The following is a 16,830-nucleotide window of genomic DNA, read 5'->3' as shown; positions in this document are numbered from 1 at the left end:
CACTTACATCTCTGTCACTCCCACTTGAAGATCAGAAACTCCTTGAACGCCAGAGATTGTCATGTTTGAAGCTTCTTCATAGAAGCACAGCATCTAGCACATTACAGATTGTCAATACATGCTGGCTGCCTGAGTGATCTGACTTGGCCAATGTGTATCAGAGGCAGAGCCAGGGCTGGAGTCACGGGCTCCTGCCTGCTGGAGGTTTCTATCCATCCCATCACACAGCCTTCCCATCCTTTTCTAAGATTTGTTTCCAAACAGTTGAAAGTTTGCCAAGTGACATCCCCACCTCTTTGCCAAATCTCAATTTATAGCCCCCTTTTCTAATAACTCTTAATAGACACCCTCATCCTTGAAGACAAAAGGTGAAAATATGGTGATGTCTTTGGACTTAACAGAGTTAAATAAACAATTAACAGTTATTTTGGGACATGACCATATGGACCAGGTTTTTTTTTTATTCAAAAGGTGATTCAAAGGTATCACATGTTTCACTACAATGAGACGGGTTCTTGCTATGCTGCCCAGGCTGGTCATGAGCATGGAGGGGGAATGAGAAATATTCCTGTCATTGTGTAGGTAACACACCGGAAAACACACTTGCTATCTTCTTAACAGCTAAACCAATCAGCAGTAAGTATCAGATGATATTTAGTGACCTAAATTTCTTTGAAAAGATTATATGTCTTGGATAGTGAAATCTCTGCTATAGGAATTCTTAAGTCAGTAATAAGTAACTTCCTTAAGTTTACTTCTTCATTACAGAGGTTTTCATCACTTTTGAGAGCTAAAGAATAAATGTAAACTAGCCTAATCTTCATCTTCAGTCTAAAAATACAAGTGACTCAAATCATGCTAAGAGCCTCTTAGTTCACCAAAAATAATTATCTAAATATCAAATGAAAAATTCCTGGCCATAATTGAGTATGTAAACTCAACTATTTTAAGTAGGCCCAGACCTCTGATGAAAGTGTAAAGTAGGACGTTAAGGTGGTCATTTACCCACCTGTTAAACAAATAATCCCTAATCCATGGCACATAATTATTTAAGACATTATGACTCCTAATATTAGGTAGATTTTAAGGGGAGTTTTTTTTTTTTTTACATTTCTTTCTTAAACCAATACTGATGTGTAAGCGGAGATTCCTGACCACTGTGAATTTCAAACACCTTAGTTTGAGAAAAAAAAAATATTTTTTTTGAGATAGGGTCTCGCTCTGTTCCCCAGGCTAGAGTGCAGTGGCGTCATCATAGCTCACTATGGTCTCCAACTCTTGGGCTCAAGTGATCCTCCTGATTCAGCCTCCTGAATAACTGGGACTACAGGTATGCACCACCACACCTGGCTAATTTTTATTTTTTTGTACGGATGGGTTTTTGCTATGTTGCCCAGGCTGGTCTTGAACTCCTAGCCTCAATCAATCCTCCTGCCTCGGCCTCCCACAAGGCAAGCATCACAGACATAAGCCACCACGCCCAGCCTAAGAAAATATTTTTTTGAGCAGTGTACTCTTTACACACATAATAGCTGTGTACTCTGCTTGCTTTTAAGACCAGCCCTGATTTCAAAGCATATCAAATATAGTTTTTACTTACCCTACTGTCTCTATATATATCGAATACAACTGTAAAAGAGAAAAAACTCAAAGTTATTAATGGACTAATATTTCATAATCTAAATGTCATTTTGAAAATTAAAGTGCATTACCAAAGACAGCAGAATATAATTGACCTTGAGGCTTGATGCTCCTAAATCTCAAAACTTCAAACATAAAAAGGCAACCTGCAAATGTTTTATTTACGTAACTTTGCTTTACTTTTCTCTCTTTCCAACCATAGTCCCTTATATTTAAAAATTCAAACCAAACACCAACATCATCTCAACCAATTCACCATAATAAATAAACTGGTTATATGGGAATGAAGTAAGCTGTCACTGAAGAAAGTACGAGTGAAAGGAGTATCAATCACTTATTTTGGGAAAGAAATGAGTAAAATCTGTAATAATAAAGCATAAAATCTATGCTTGCGGCATGATTCATCTTTTTTAAAAATCAAATCTGCCACAGAACCCAGTCTTGGCAAGTAGAGAAAATGTAAATCATAGCAGATATAATTTTAAGATGTATGAAAACTCTCTCACACAATATTCATTCAATTCCTAAAAACAACCCACAAATGTTTACTTTGTAACTAGTGCTGTCTTTGATCATCCAAACAAAGAAGAAAGGTAGATGGGCTTTGTTCTCTGTGGACAGACCCTTTGAAATATATAATCAGACATATAAAATGACAGGAGAGAGAACTGCCTCAATATTAAAAATGGATTCCAATTAAATAAGGTGAAACTAACATGCAAATCATCAGTAATTCCAAATAAGAATATAATAAAATACTTAAAATACAGTATTTCAAGTCCAGTTTTTAAAATATGCACCATGGTAAAATAACATTATGCATTTCCTTTCATTTCACTGGGTCAATAAAAAATACTCACAGTCTTCATCTAAGAATTTATACTGTATGTGTTTCTTGAAAAACTCTTGTATGCCTCTGCAAATTTCTTCCTTTTGTTTAGAAATATGATCATAGTATTGTGTGTAGTCCCTTTGAGAAATACCTGAAAAGAAATATTTTATATTCTGTTATATAATATTATTTTCAAAACACCAAGATGTGATTTCAACTTTTTCTGGAGAGAACCACTAGAGTAGATCAGAAGAGCAATCAATCTGATGGATATTGCATTACACATTACTCAGCTGCAAAGATTCATGTGGATAGGTGAATCCTAAAGTTCCATATCGCCATGAATTCTTACTTCTGGGAACAGTTATTAATATTTTTATTTAGTACAATGGAAAGAATTCCAAGTCACAGAAAGGCTTGTTACGTAAAAAATGAAAGAAACAATTTCAAATCTGTACACATAATCAACGGCTGCTGCTTTGATTTTTTCCAAAGAAGTATCTGCAAATTGGTATTCTCTTCTACTTTCTTTGGGAAAACAAAATATTCCTCACTGTATGTCTGCCATACTGCTACTGTATTTCACAGAAGCAGTCTATTTTTCTTGTTCACACGTGCTGCTCTGCATTCACAAGCCTGGTCTTTCAAGCCATGCAAAAGTAAACATTCCTTTTTTCAGACCAACATGCTGATATTATTCCAAATACACTAAAAAGACTATTACATGAACTTCCTCTATTTGCTCTAGTCCTAGCAAAATGGTCTCTGCTCTGAAATGAGGCTTCTAATTCCATAATCACATGCTGACACAACTCCCTTCTTTAGCGTACTTACACTGCAGGTTTTTTCAGGAATAGCTAACAATATGATCAATTTGAACACCCCAACTTTCTTTTAGGTAGATTAGTAAATGTCAACATCACATTCAATGACTAACTCTTGACCATTCTTTGATTCTATTACGTTACAGTTTTCTTGGTTGAAGATAAATTTTACTTTATGGAAAACATGGATAAGCCAAAAACAACAACAACAAATTATCTTCAGTATTTAAGTTGAATAAATCATAGCAAACAAAACAGTAACCTGATAGGAAGGACAGGTTACTTTTTTGGGTGACTTTAGAATAATACACTTACTTGTCTACACATTTTCTCTTGCTAGAATAAACATGTACCCCAATAACAGAAACAAAAGTTTAAAAACTTGGCTTTTTATGATCCTTACAATAAGCAATCTATTGCTAAGCAATACTTAGGAAAGTCTCAAACAAAAAAATAGGTAATACTGATATCACACATATTCTAAATCAGGAATGGAACCATCACTGTCATCTCTGAAATCCAGAAAGACATGATGCGTTGACAATATCTTTTTCTTGTGGAAACTGAATATGGCTTTAGAATCTTTGTCAACACGGCATTCCAGAGAGTCAGTACCAATGGGTCAGAGGTGGTATCTGAGATTAAAACTGACTGATACAGCCCTGTTCTAATTACTAAAAATTTACTTCATTCAAAAGCTTATCTTCTTTAAAAGATTACTTTCAAGAGTAAAAAGAAAAACCTCACCAATAAGCTTGTTTTCCTTGACAAAACATCGGAACTCAGCCCCAGGAATTAATTCACACCATTTTCGGAGGACAAGCTGCAGACAAAAGGCAAAAATACAACTGTGTGACAAGGTCTAATAGGCAATTTTATGTCAAGACTGTATCTTAATGACTGCTGTTATCAAATGCCTTTTTAAAAAAGAGGCATCATAAGACATTTTTAACATGAGATGTAGGGAACAGAGCTGTGATCTATTATTCTAATAAGCAGGGGGAAATTGTGCTAAAACTCCTTATGACAAAATGCATCTTTGCCACTTATTTGCCATTTTGAGAGTTCTGACATAGCACATAATACCAAGGATGACTAAGTCAAATCTTATCACCATTGTGCCATAAGTTGCCCTACAATGCATATGTTCTGTACCCCTGTAAGAATATTAAAAAATAAAATAATTTCAAAGTTATCTACCTTAAGTACCATTTGGTATTCCTTACTCTCATAAAATTATTTACCACAAAGAATCACTATAATCCTTCCATGATATTCTTGTTAAAGTAAATTAATTCTACCCAAGTGGCCCAAGTCATAAATGGGTTTTATTATTGAAATTAGTAATTGTTTAATATATAAACTTTCATATACCGAATTGCTATAATTTTAGAAAGCGTACAGATGCCAAATGTATGCTTCTGTGTTTTTTTAAAATGTTCTTTGGAGACAACCAGTCCTGTTCTCTTGCAGCATTAGCTGATGGTAAATGGCTAGCAGCCCATCCTCCCTTATCCTCACACACCTCTCTGCCCTTCAAGACCTGTGAGATGGAACTTGAATTACTGCAGGCACCAGTCCCCGAACCCCCTCAGTGGCCTTGGTGTCCTGCCACTGTGCTTGCCATCATTCTCATGCATAACCTTCTATACTAAGCACATAATCAGGTTGTCCCATGACAATGGGATACAAGTCTCTCTTCCCCACTAACTTGTAAGTTCCCTAAGGGCAAGAAACTGGGTTTCATTCATCTTTGTGTTCCCAGCACAAGTAGGTAATATATAGCAAGTGTTTAAGAAATGTCTGTCAAGTGAAACAGCACATATGTAAGACAAGCAGCCTCTAAAAATTATGTTATAAAAAATATTTAATGACCTGGGAAAATGCTCACACGATGCTACAAGTAAAAATAAACTACAAAATGGTAAGCAAAGTATTTTATAAAGAGAATGTGTGGGCCGGGCGCGGTGGCTCACGCCTGTAATCCTAGCACTCTGGGAGGCCGAGGTGGGCGGATCGTTTGAGCTCAGGAGTTCGAGACCAGCCTGAGCAAGAGCGAGACCCCACCTCTACTAAAAATAGAAAGAAATTATATGGACAGCTAAAAATATATATAGAAAAAATTAGCCGGGCATGGTGGCGCATGCCTGTAGTCCCAGCTACTCGGGAGGCTGAGACAGGAGGATCCCTTGAGCTCAGGAGTTTGAGGTTGCTGTGAGCTAGGCTGACGCCACGGCACTCACTCTAGCCTGGGCAACAGAGTGAGACTCTGTCTCAAAAAAAAAAAAAAAAAAAAAAAAAAAAAAGAGAATGTGTGTATATACACACACACACCTCTCAAAAAAGGGAAGTTAAAGACCAAATGTTAATACTGAGGTTATATCTGGGTGGTAGGTTCCTCATATTTCTTGAATTTAAAATTTTTTGGTAACAGTAAGTTTCTCTTCTTAAAAAACAGGAAAATATTTTTAAAATATGCCTTGGAAATTTAAAATGCACTGGCTTCATTTTTCATTATTATGAAATGAAAGGTTCGACCTCTTGGTTGAACCTTATATATGTCATATTTTTAAAAAGAACTTAATTATTAAATGAAGAACCCCAAATTAAAATATTACACAGTTTTTGACTATTAAAAGCTTACGCTGGCACATATGTACATAGTTTTATACACATATAAAACTATACATAAAGATATTTTTATGTTCACAGTAATTTGTATTTAGCAACAAGCAATCATAGCACACTAACAGTAATTTTTTAGAAAATTTGCATAATCTTCAGTGAAATAATATTTTGTACAGGTAATACATACATTGTGGTTAATATTAAAAAAAAACACAAAAGGGCAAAAGGTGAATCTCTCCCAAGTCCAACCCTCTGTCCTCCTCAGAGGCAATCAGTGCTACCAGTTTCTTGTGTATCTTTCCAGAAGTATTCTATGAATATATAAGTATATAGTGGATGTATTTTTTAAAAAAACACATGCAGACAGGAGAACATAACACACAGGATTCTGCTTGCAACTTTTCATTTTAATTGCTCGAAGAGTATCACTTTCCTGGGCTTTTAAAACTGGGTTTTAAGTCCTATGCACTAACATGATGGTGTTATAGTTCCAAAAAAGCAATAAAAGAACAAACTGCTGCTAAATAAATCTTGCGGGTAGATGATGACATCTAAACAAAGATTATGCTTCAGGGAATGGCTAAAGAATCTTTTTCATTTCTGTGTCCCTAGCACAAAGCACCACAGCAGGTACTTAATAGATAGATGTTTGTTCAGTGAAACAATCGACATGACTATATTATATACATATTACATGTAACGTTATAAAAGGATAATTAGAAACTCACACTATGCTGTTAGTGGGGGAAACTCTCATGAAGGATCTCAATTACATGTGCTCTAAGATCTAGTAATTGGTGGCTTGGTAAATAGTAAACTAAATAGTAAATTAACTGTTCCACATATATGGTATAATCATAAAAGATATGCCAATACATATACTGACACTAAAAATTACTCAATATAGTGAGTCAACAGACAAATTTTGAAAGCATGTGTATGTATATACAAACTAGCTAGAAGCAACAGACACTAAAGATATTTAAAAAAAAAAAAATCACTGCACTAATTCTAATTGGTGTTACAAAACCAAAAATAGAAATGTAATTTTCATGTAAATGTAAAAATACGATTACAGAGCAAAGATGGCCATCCTCTTTTCAACAAATTAGCTGTCAAAGTTTTTAAAAGTTTTGCATTTTGACAATGCAGCAAGTGCAAGAAGAACCAGCAGGAATGATGGAAAGTGAGAGACTATCAGGGATGTAGCCGAAACCTGCAATGAGCACTAAAAGAAAGGTATGTTCCGTTTGATAAGCAGTTAATTGCACCCAAGAACACTGCTCATTTCAGCAGGCAGTGTGTGTGTGCATGTGTGGTGTGTACGCTTTCAAAACTAGGAAAATATGGAATAGAAATCGGGGTCTGCTATGTTTAAACTCATTAAAATTTCTAATAAAGTTGTCTTTTCACTATCCTTTTATTTTTACTTCTATAGGTTATTTGTAAAAAGAGTGAACAATATAAAAAAATAGTAAAATGCTGAAACTTAGTCAGGTCTAGCTGGGTGAGGAGTATAAAAAAAGTGTTTTATTACAGAATATGTATATTCCATAGTTAAGTGTATACTATATACATATATTCTATATATAATATAAATATTCTTTTATATGTACGATGTAATTCATAAATTTAAAAATTCAGTGGCTCTAGGTTCCCAGAGAAATCAAAAAAATTTCATTTATTTCATTTAAGAATAAATATGAAGTCTCAAAACATCTTCATCTAGGATTATCAATGAAAATAAAAGTTTCTTACCTCATATTCCATACAAGGATCTGGAGAATCATCAGTACAATGAATAAATCTTTGGAGAGAAAAAATGCAACTGAATCTTTGTTTTTACTGGTGTCAGTTTATGCACGCACATTCCTTATATTTCACATGCGAGTAACATTTTACTAAAAGCATCCAGAAACAGGAGACTAGTGCAAATGCAATGAACCCTTATTAAGCATTATTCAACACTATGCATTAGCTTAGGCACGCTGAGATGTTATCTCATTTAATCCTCAAAACAATGTTATGGGCTATTATAATCTTAGAGATAGCATAATCTGCATTTTTCTGTTAAAAGGCAAAAAAACTCTTACCCAGAAAAGCCCACATTTAGCACCCAAGGCAGGACTTAACTGTCAAGTGCAGATTCCCAGCGGAGGCAGGAAGGCAGTGCCACCTTACCCATTCTGACTGTGCACAGCTTCCGGCCAGCAGTCTACTTCTCCCTTAACACTAATCCTGCCATCTGAAGCCACGCACGGTTAATCTAATCCTCCTCCCACATGACATTTTAAAAAATATTTGATTGAACTATTCAGCCCTCCATTAAGTATATTGTTTCTTCCTCTAAAAATCCTCAGCTTCATGAACAATATTTCATTTCATTTTTAAACGCCTACTCATACCCAAGACTGGGCTAGGCACTGGGAATGCTAAAATGGCAAAAATTCCTTTGTCCTTTAGGTGGTTAGTCTGGCGGAGAAAGCTAACGAGTAGGCAAAGAATTTCAAAACACTGGGAAAAATAAAAATAAAATCCTCTGACAGCACGAAGGAAGGACTGATTAGCTGTCTGCAGTGTGCGGGGGTAGGTGGGGGGAGGTGGCAGTCAACAAGGGGTCCACACTTAAGGCAAAGGGAAATGTGCCAAGGTGGGGAGGGCACGTGGAAATGTATGCAGTATTCACAGAATGACAGGAGATTGGTACTGATGGAGTGTGGGATGCAAGGGAGGAGCTGCCGAACGATGGAGTTACACAGAAATCTTGGACAACGAGAAGTATCAGGTACCCAGAAAGGCCGTGTCTGCCTACCTAAGCAGGTTGAACTTTATTATATACACAGTGGGGAGCTATAAAGTCTCTAAGTATGTGAGAGAGATCATCACATTTAGGCTTCAAGCACATCTCGATGGCTCCATGGGATTGGATAGTTTGGGGGAAAGGGTGGCAACTTGGGAGGCAGAGAGACTAGTCAGAAGCTTGTTGCAACAGTGTTGGTAAGAGAGGAGGGTCCAACTGAGGCAATGGGAGTAGAGAAAAAGAGGAGCAGCACAGTACAAAGACATTTAGGAGGCAGAGTCAGTATAGGTTGACGACTGGTTGCAAAGGAGGAAGCAGGGAGAAAGAGGCCGGGGTGACTCTGGGGTGTCTGGCTGGAGGACTAGCTAGAGGCTGGCAGTACTGCCGTTCACTAGGCATTACTAGGCAGGAGGGAAAGCAGGCGACATGGGGTGAGGAAAGCTTGTAGAGTGCTGTATTTGGGCGTGCAGAACTGGAGACATCCGTGAGAACCACACAGCGATGTCTAGTAAGCAACTGGAAATGAGGGAACTCAAAAGAGAGGAAGGAGACGAAGACAATTCCGCAGAGGTAATAATCATATGGGTTTAAGAGCTAAAGTCAAGGAAGTGGAAGTGATCACCTTAGGCAGATGACAGAATCCTGGGGAACACCAACAATTAAAGAGCGAGCAAAGGCAAAGGAGCTGGAGAAGGTGGTTACAATCCTAGATGGTGGAGAGGGATGAGAAGATGGCATCCTGAATGTTAAGGGAAGAGGGTTTCAACAAGGAAACGGTGAACTGACTCAATGCCACGGTAAAGTAAGACCAAGAACGTCCCCTGGATCCGGTGACTTCTGCCAGGGCAATTTTAGAGTATTCCTACACAGCTGGAAACTAGATTGCAGAGAACCAAGGATTGAATGGGAGGTGAGAAAACAAAAATATACACTTCAGAGCAGCCTGACTAGGAAATGTGGGTGAGAGAGGGAGAGAGAGGACAGCAGAAACAAAAGGTAACATTTAGGTGGCCGTCTTTAGCTTTCGTTTTTTAGTCTTTAAGAGTGACATGAATCAGCAGAGAAGGTGTGATGACATAGCAGAGAAAAGGAAAGGAAGTGAGATGGCTTACGGAAATGGCATATAACTTGTCACATATAACATATATCCGACTTGCAGTCGAGAGACATTTTTAAAAAAACATACAAACAACAACAACAAAAAACTTTTAAAGAAGTCTTAAGCCATTTGCAAGCAAAACTGAGTTTGAAAAGCTTTTTCATTTCCCTGCATATATGATTAAGTTGCAATTCTCTGCAATCATTTATGATTTATACTATAAACAATAACAATTTTAGTTTACTTGATTGGCTGAAATCCTGAGAAAACAGAACTTCTATTACCACTAATGTGCACTGACTGATAAAATCTGCATTGCAAAGAAAGGTAAACACAAGGTGTTTTTTTTTTTTTTTTAAAAGCCAGTGGGTTTTCTCTATATCAGTAGGCTTTACTCACTGACCACTTATCATATGCCAGGCACTGTATGGAACATTTTACATTTGCCATTCATTTAATCCTTACAATAATCCTATGAGAAAGGGCTATTATTTAATATTAATATCATCCATATGTATCATATGAGGATAGCAAGGCTCAGAAAGAGGAGGTAACAGGTAAGTGGGCAAGAAAGTGCACTAAACCCCATGCTGTACCACACCACTTCTCTCAAGGATGGAGATTCTAGAGCTGTTATTAAAGCTCTCAGACTAAGTTAAAAAACAACAGAAAAACAGCACAAACACTGGCAGGACTTCAGCCTCAAGTAGTATCACTGTTAAAAAATAGCTACCACTAACCAAATCCAGTTTCCATAATATAAGATGTATCTTCCAAAATAACAATGCGTAAAACTTCTGTTTTTATACATTCAAGCACACACTGGTGCTATTTTAAGACATCATTTTTCTCTGGAAAGCAAAAATCCCTTGCTTCAAATCAAACTAATTTAAAGGTATGTTACCCTAAGGAGTTACGTCTAAAATTAGAAAGCTAGCTTTCCATATATTTAAATTTTTTCCTAATAAGAATTAATCCCATAGGTTGTTTTATGTTAATCAAAATTAAGATCATGAACTGTCAGGTTAATAAAAATTAACATAATTATTTTTACCCTTAAATAAACCATCCTTTTGCCCCAAGGATCAGCAGATTGATAAGCATATTTCTGGAGCCGTCCACTAAACATTTTCTATCATTTAAGAAAATTATGTTTGGACTCACAGCCAGTACAGAGACAAACAGAATATTCTGGATTAGATAATCTACATAAAAGGGAAAAGGAAATATTCCAATGAATACAAGAAAACAATGGACTAGACATAAAAATCAAAATCAGGATCTTGGGCTCTGTACTAGCATTTTATGATCTTGGAAGTCAATTAAACTTCTCTGGCTGGCTTTTAGTTGCAGCGGCAGTAAACGACAGTAAATGGGAGAGGGAATTAGGTAATTTCTGAAGTTCTTTATGCCATCAAATTTGTAGACAATTTGTCAGGCATCCTTTTCCCTCTCTTTTTTTGTTTTTGGTTAATCACTTGTTGCATACTGAACCTCAGGGTATGTTAGAGCTTCTAGAACACAGGTCTGAAAATGAAAGTGTAGGGCTACAGTAAGATGAGTCGATTTTTCAAAATACATCCCCAGAGATTCCAATCCAAAGTGTCTGAGATGGGGACCAGACAGCTATGTTTTGGAAAAGGTGGTGCTGAGGAGTAGCCTTCAGCTCTAAACTGGTAAGAGGTTCTTGGGAAAAGGGCCAGGAGCGCCTGTCAGCCAGCAAGAGGCCTGGTCAGTGGGTCTGCGCCATTCTTGGGGAAGGGAAGAAATAGGAAAAGGGAGGAAGAAGCATCAAATTGGAGCAGCTGGGACCTCAAGCTTGGCCTTCAGAGCAGTGGCTTCAGCTAGAAAAGTCGGTGAGGCTTGTCTAAAACTTGCTAAGGTCACTGCAGGATTTGGCAGGTTGTCAACTGCTGGCAGGTGGCCACTTTGCGTGAAACCTCTTGAATCTGCGGCTAAATAAGATGGATCCGAAGCAACATGTTCAAGATGATCCTTGATCATTACTTTTAATAGTTATGCATAGGCCGGGAGTGCAGTGGCTCACACCTGTAATCCTAGCATTTGGGGAGGCTGAGGCGGGAGGATTGTTTGAGCTCAGCAGTCTGAGACCAGCCTCAGCAAAAGTGAGACCCCGACTCTACAGAAAATAGAAAAATTAGCCAGTCATGGTGGGGAGCACCAGTAATCCCAGCTACTCGGGAGGCTGAGGCAGGAGGATGGCTGGAGCCCAGGAGTTTGAGGTTGCGGTGAGCTAGGCTAACACCACTGCACTAGCTGGGGCGACAGAGAGAGACTGTCTCAAAAACAAAACAAAACAAAAAAATAGTTCTACATAGTAAAATGTTCTTCATTTCAAAAGACTCCTTAGCCTTTTTTCCCTACCCTAACAGCCTCAATATTTTAATTAGTAAAAAATGCTAATTACTTTAAGAATTCTATTACAAACATTTTATCCTTAAAACATTTTTCCTCAACTCCTCTTTAAATTCTAAATGAAAAATGTGTTAAAAATCCAGACAGTATTATTGAAGGATAAAAAACTGTGTGGTGATTTTTCATAAGAAAGAAAAATACAGGGGCCGGGCGTGGTGGCTCACGCCTGTAATCCTAGCACTCTGGGAGGCCGAGGCGGGTGGATCGCTCGAGGTCAGGAGTTCGAGACCAGCCTGAGCAAGAGCGAGACCCCGTCTCTACTAAAAATAGAAAGACATTATATGGACAACTAAAAATCTATACAGAAAAAATTAGCCGGACATAGTGGCGCATGCCTGTAGTCCCAGCTACTCGGGAGGCTGAGGCAGTAGGATCGCTTAAGCCCAGGAGTTTGAGGTTGCTGTGAGCTAAGCTGACGCCACGGCACTCACCCTAGCCTGGGCAACAAAGTGAGACTCTGTCTCCAAAAAAAAAAAAAAAAAAAAAAAAAAAAAGAAAGAAAAATATTTACAATACAGTATTACTTTTAAAATAATAAAGCAAGTCACAACACTGTATATAGAACAATCTCACTTTTTAAAACTGACACATACATGACAAAACAATAAAGTAAGCATCATAATGTTAACAATGTTATTTCCTAGCAGTGACTACTAATTTCTTCCATTGTTCATCTGCAATATTTCTAACATTATATTTATCATATTGAATATACATTATTTTTATATTGACTTTTAATTTTGAGGAATTAAAAAATACATAAAGTACAAAGTGTACATGTATTGCTTTATAATAAGAAACTCATTCAAGTTTATTTCAAAAGCTAATATTTTAGCTTCCAACCAACCAGTAGCTCATTATCATGATAAAACTGAACTGAATGCCTATCTTTTCTTAATTTAAATGTATCTAAAAGATACAAGGGAGACAGAAGGTCAGAAACAGCAAAGAAATTAGAAAAAACAAAATAAAAGGCATTACCTTAATGGTTAGTACTGTAACAGAACTACTACCACTTCAATTTTTGAAATGTGCTTTTAACTATGTGGGTGCTGTATTTTTTGTAAATCTGATAATGAGGCTAGTTTTTTAGTAAGATATTATTCTATAAAGGTAGATTAAATTTCTATACTTAGCCATTTAAAAAATATTAAAGGAAAACCAAAAGGAGCAATTTCAGGGTCTCTATCTAATTTTTAAAAATGCTGTTACATTACTACAAACATTGATTTCAATCCTCTATTAATCCTCATATTGCTACTTTAAAACAGGTATACATTTTAATACACACTTGCAGTCTACCATCCTCCAACATTATTTTTAAATGTTGATTGCTTTAACACTTATGTTATTTTAAAAACTTGACTAGTTTCAGAGGGTAGGAGTAAGAACATATGTGGTATATAGGAGATTATTGGACAAGGCTTTTTCTTATTGAGATGATTAACCAGATGGCCAAATATCCTCCCTGGAAAGAGAGGAAAGCGCTGAGCCATCTAGCTAAGACTGGATCTAAAGGTCAACAACACCATTTTCAGGAGCTTAGCCGAAATAACTGAAAAGAACATTGTGTGTGAACATTTGGATACCATTTACATTCTTGAGGTACTATATTTAAAAACAAAAACTTCTAAAATTTTTTCCTGGATTAGTATTTTACACTAATTTGGAAGATTTCTTTAGTTGAAATTTTCAACAAAGTACCAACAGAAAGTGGTATTAAACCAAAGTCATTAATTTATAGTCTAGTTGGAAAGGAGGCGCCTATGTTGAACTCTAAGCTCATAATTCTTGGTAGAATAATTATAGTTCCTCTAGCTAGCAATGAAAACTCTAAAATAAACATGAATGTTATTAAATAATAAATGTTACATAATCTACAATATAAATTACAAACTAAAAGAATTCTCAGATACAATAACAGTAAAGATTCTATTTTGAAAGAAAAAAAGAGCAAAATCCCAAAGGTCTGCTTTGATGAGAGCTACTATAAAGCTATAGCAGATTTTTAATACACTTTGAAATCAGCCAATTAGCCAGTTAAAAGAAATTTTGATGATGTTCTAAATCCAAATTTTAAAAAAGGAAAGAAAAAGGAAAAAGAAAAAGGAAAAGAAAAAAGACATTGATCACACCACTGCACTCCAGCCTGGGGTGACAGAGTGAGACCCTATCTCTTTGGAAAAAAAAAAAAAAAAAAAAAAAAAAAAAGAAGAAGAAATGATGGTAAACCAAAACTAAAGAACTATGCTTAGCTAGTACTGATGACTAAAAGGAGTGTTGTCTTTTTCTTTCATTTCTACCCAAGTCATTTCCTCAACTTAAACAAGACTGAGGTTTCCCACTAGCCAAATAGTCTTACCATTAATATAAATAGGCATATTTATTATGCCCTAAACATGTCTGGAGACTGACATGGTTTTTTCTGTGGATGTCATAAGAAATATAATCAAGACACGGTTTCTGTCATGCTGTTCCAAATGTCTCACACATTGAAAGAGGTCAATTTAGGTGTTACCTAAATCCATTGACTGGAACCACAATTTCATCATTTTAAAAGTAATGAGAAAATTTCATCGTTAAAGCTTTATAAGTGGCAGAAAATAAAGTCAGTGCTCTAAAACGGCATTAGGTATTACAAATAATACCTACTGCCCTTCGTGTTACTAAGTATTTACCAGGGTATAATCCCTACTGTAAGCTTTTTTCAAAAGTGGGAAGGTGGTAATACTAGCATGTTGGGAGGCCAAGGTGGGAGGATCACTTGAGGCCAGGAGTTCAAGACCAGCCTGGGCAACACAGTGTGACCTGTCTCTACAAAAATTAAATACAAAATTAGCCAAGCATGGTGGTGTGTGCCTGTAGCCCTAGCTATTCAAGAGGCTAAGGCAGGAGGGTCATGTGAGTCCAGGAATTCGAGGTTACAATGAACTATGGTTGCGCCACTGCACTCCAGCCTGGGTGACAGAACAAGACCCTATCTTTAAAAAAAAAAAAAAAAAAAAAAAAAGTGGGAATATTACAACATTGCACCTCACAGTAAAAAAAAAAAAAAAAAAAACAAAACCCTAACTATAAGAAAAAATTTTAAATCATGGGCAGAAAAAGAACAGGAAATTTAGAGCCAGAGAAAAATTAAGCACCAAAGTTTGGGTGCTGTAGCTTTTCTTGCTTCTAAGAAAGCAAAATAAGAGTTTCAGTACACAGATTCTGTTTTTTTAGATTTTCACTGGTGGTGGAAAAGGAAAGATAAAAGTAAAATCATACTGAATTAAGGGAGATTGGGTGTGTTCATTACAATTTTCATAGAATTTTTCTTCGAAATGAGATAAAATATGTCATCTAAAATTAAAATAATCTAAAGCAAAAAAAATTGTCATTTAAATAAAAAGGCTTTAAAAAACAAAGTACAAGGTTCTGTTAGGTACACTTATGCACAAAATTTTACTCTTGAAATTGTTTGCTGCTGAATTTTAGAATAACTAGTTTTGTAATAATCTTAAGAAAAAAATGTCTAAAATTTATGTTGAACATAGCTGAGTTTAAATTGCTAAGACGTGAAATTCTCTGATCTCCAGTCAAATCTATTTCTCCTTAGTCATGAGCCCCTCAGAGAAACAATGAATGTTATTCACTCATACAGCCCTTTCTTCTAAATGCCAGATGAGTATCAAATTTTTTTTCTTGCCTACTTGGCCTACTGAAGTGATACTTCATCAATAAAATAATTAATGAAAGCGGTCTTGTGACTCAGCAAGTTTAATCACATACTATGTTTATACCTGGGCAAATAATTCAGTCAGCAAATATAATGTAGACAGATGACATTATGTGTGTCATACATCAACATCCACTTTTTAAAGCTTCTTGTCTACGTAACCATTTGAGGAACAGGAAAAATAAAACCAGTACTTAATATCATATAGCAACTTACAGCCATGGCAGACACTGCTGGTTGTCCACCCTCCAGCCGTCTGGCACCTTCAACGTGGCTCACAGAACCTGGATTACACAGACACTAGAAGCACTTGTGCTCCAAGACTCCCTCCCTAATCCCAGGGATGCGTGTGTTGATTAATCTAAGTGGTACTCAAGGCACGGCCCTGGCCAGCAGTATCAACGTATCCCCTGGGAACAGGTTAGAAAGGACAAGCTTGGGCCCCATTCCAGGCCTACTGAATCAGAAACCCTGGGGTGGAGCCCAGCAGTCTGTGTTCTATCAAACTCTCCAGATGGCCCTGATGTGTGCTTATGTTGAGAACCCCTGGTCTAAACCAATCATGGCAATTCTGTTCACTCTGCCAACTGCTGGATTAGGCTGGGCAACTGTTTGTGTGACCAGTAAGAGCTGACAGGAAGTCTCCTGGGAGGCTTACAGGCAGGCATGCTTTACTCGTTCACATCCAGAAAAGAATGAGAGGAAATATACCCACCTCTCCTATTTTGGTTCAGATATTGTCATGTCTTCATGTGACAGATACTTAGAACTGTGGCAGCAATCTTTTAACCATTAGGTGATAAACCCAAAGACCAAGCCAATAAAGCAAGAATGGCAGATGTGAAAGAATGA

The 16,830-nt window shown here is 36.7% G+C and overlaps 1 protein-coding gene across 1 annotated transcript in view; it reads right to left on the bottom strand.

Moving 5' to 3' along the window:
- Positions 1 to 16,830, bottom strand: part of CDC123 (cell division cycle 123) — a 42,006-nt gene that overhangs the window by 8,573 nt on the left and 16,603 nt on the right. The window contains exons 7-10 of the mRNA XM_069458908.1: positions 7,684 to 7,732; positions 4,045 to 4,120; positions 2,502 to 2,624; positions 1,601 to 1,629 (exon numbers count right to left, since the gene is read on the bottom strand). Coding sequence (XP_069315009.1) covers positions 1,601 to 1,629; positions 2,502 to 2,624; positions 4,045 to 4,120; positions 7,684 to 7,732 — 277 coding nt within the window. The remainder of the gene's footprint in view (positions 1 to 1,600; positions 1,630 to 2,501; positions 2,625 to 4,044; positions 4,121 to 7,683; positions 7,733 to 16,830) is intronic.

This window comes from Eulemur rufifrons, chromosome 25 (genome assembly GCF_041146395.1).
Source record: "Eulemur rufifrons isolate Redbay chromosome 25, OSU_ERuf_1, whole genome shotgun sequence".
NCBI classification, from domain to species: Eukaryota; Metazoa; Chordata; class Mammalia; order Primates; family Lemuridae; genus Eulemur; species Eulemur rufifrons.
This window is presented reverse-complemented; position numbering and strand designations above follow the sequence as displayed.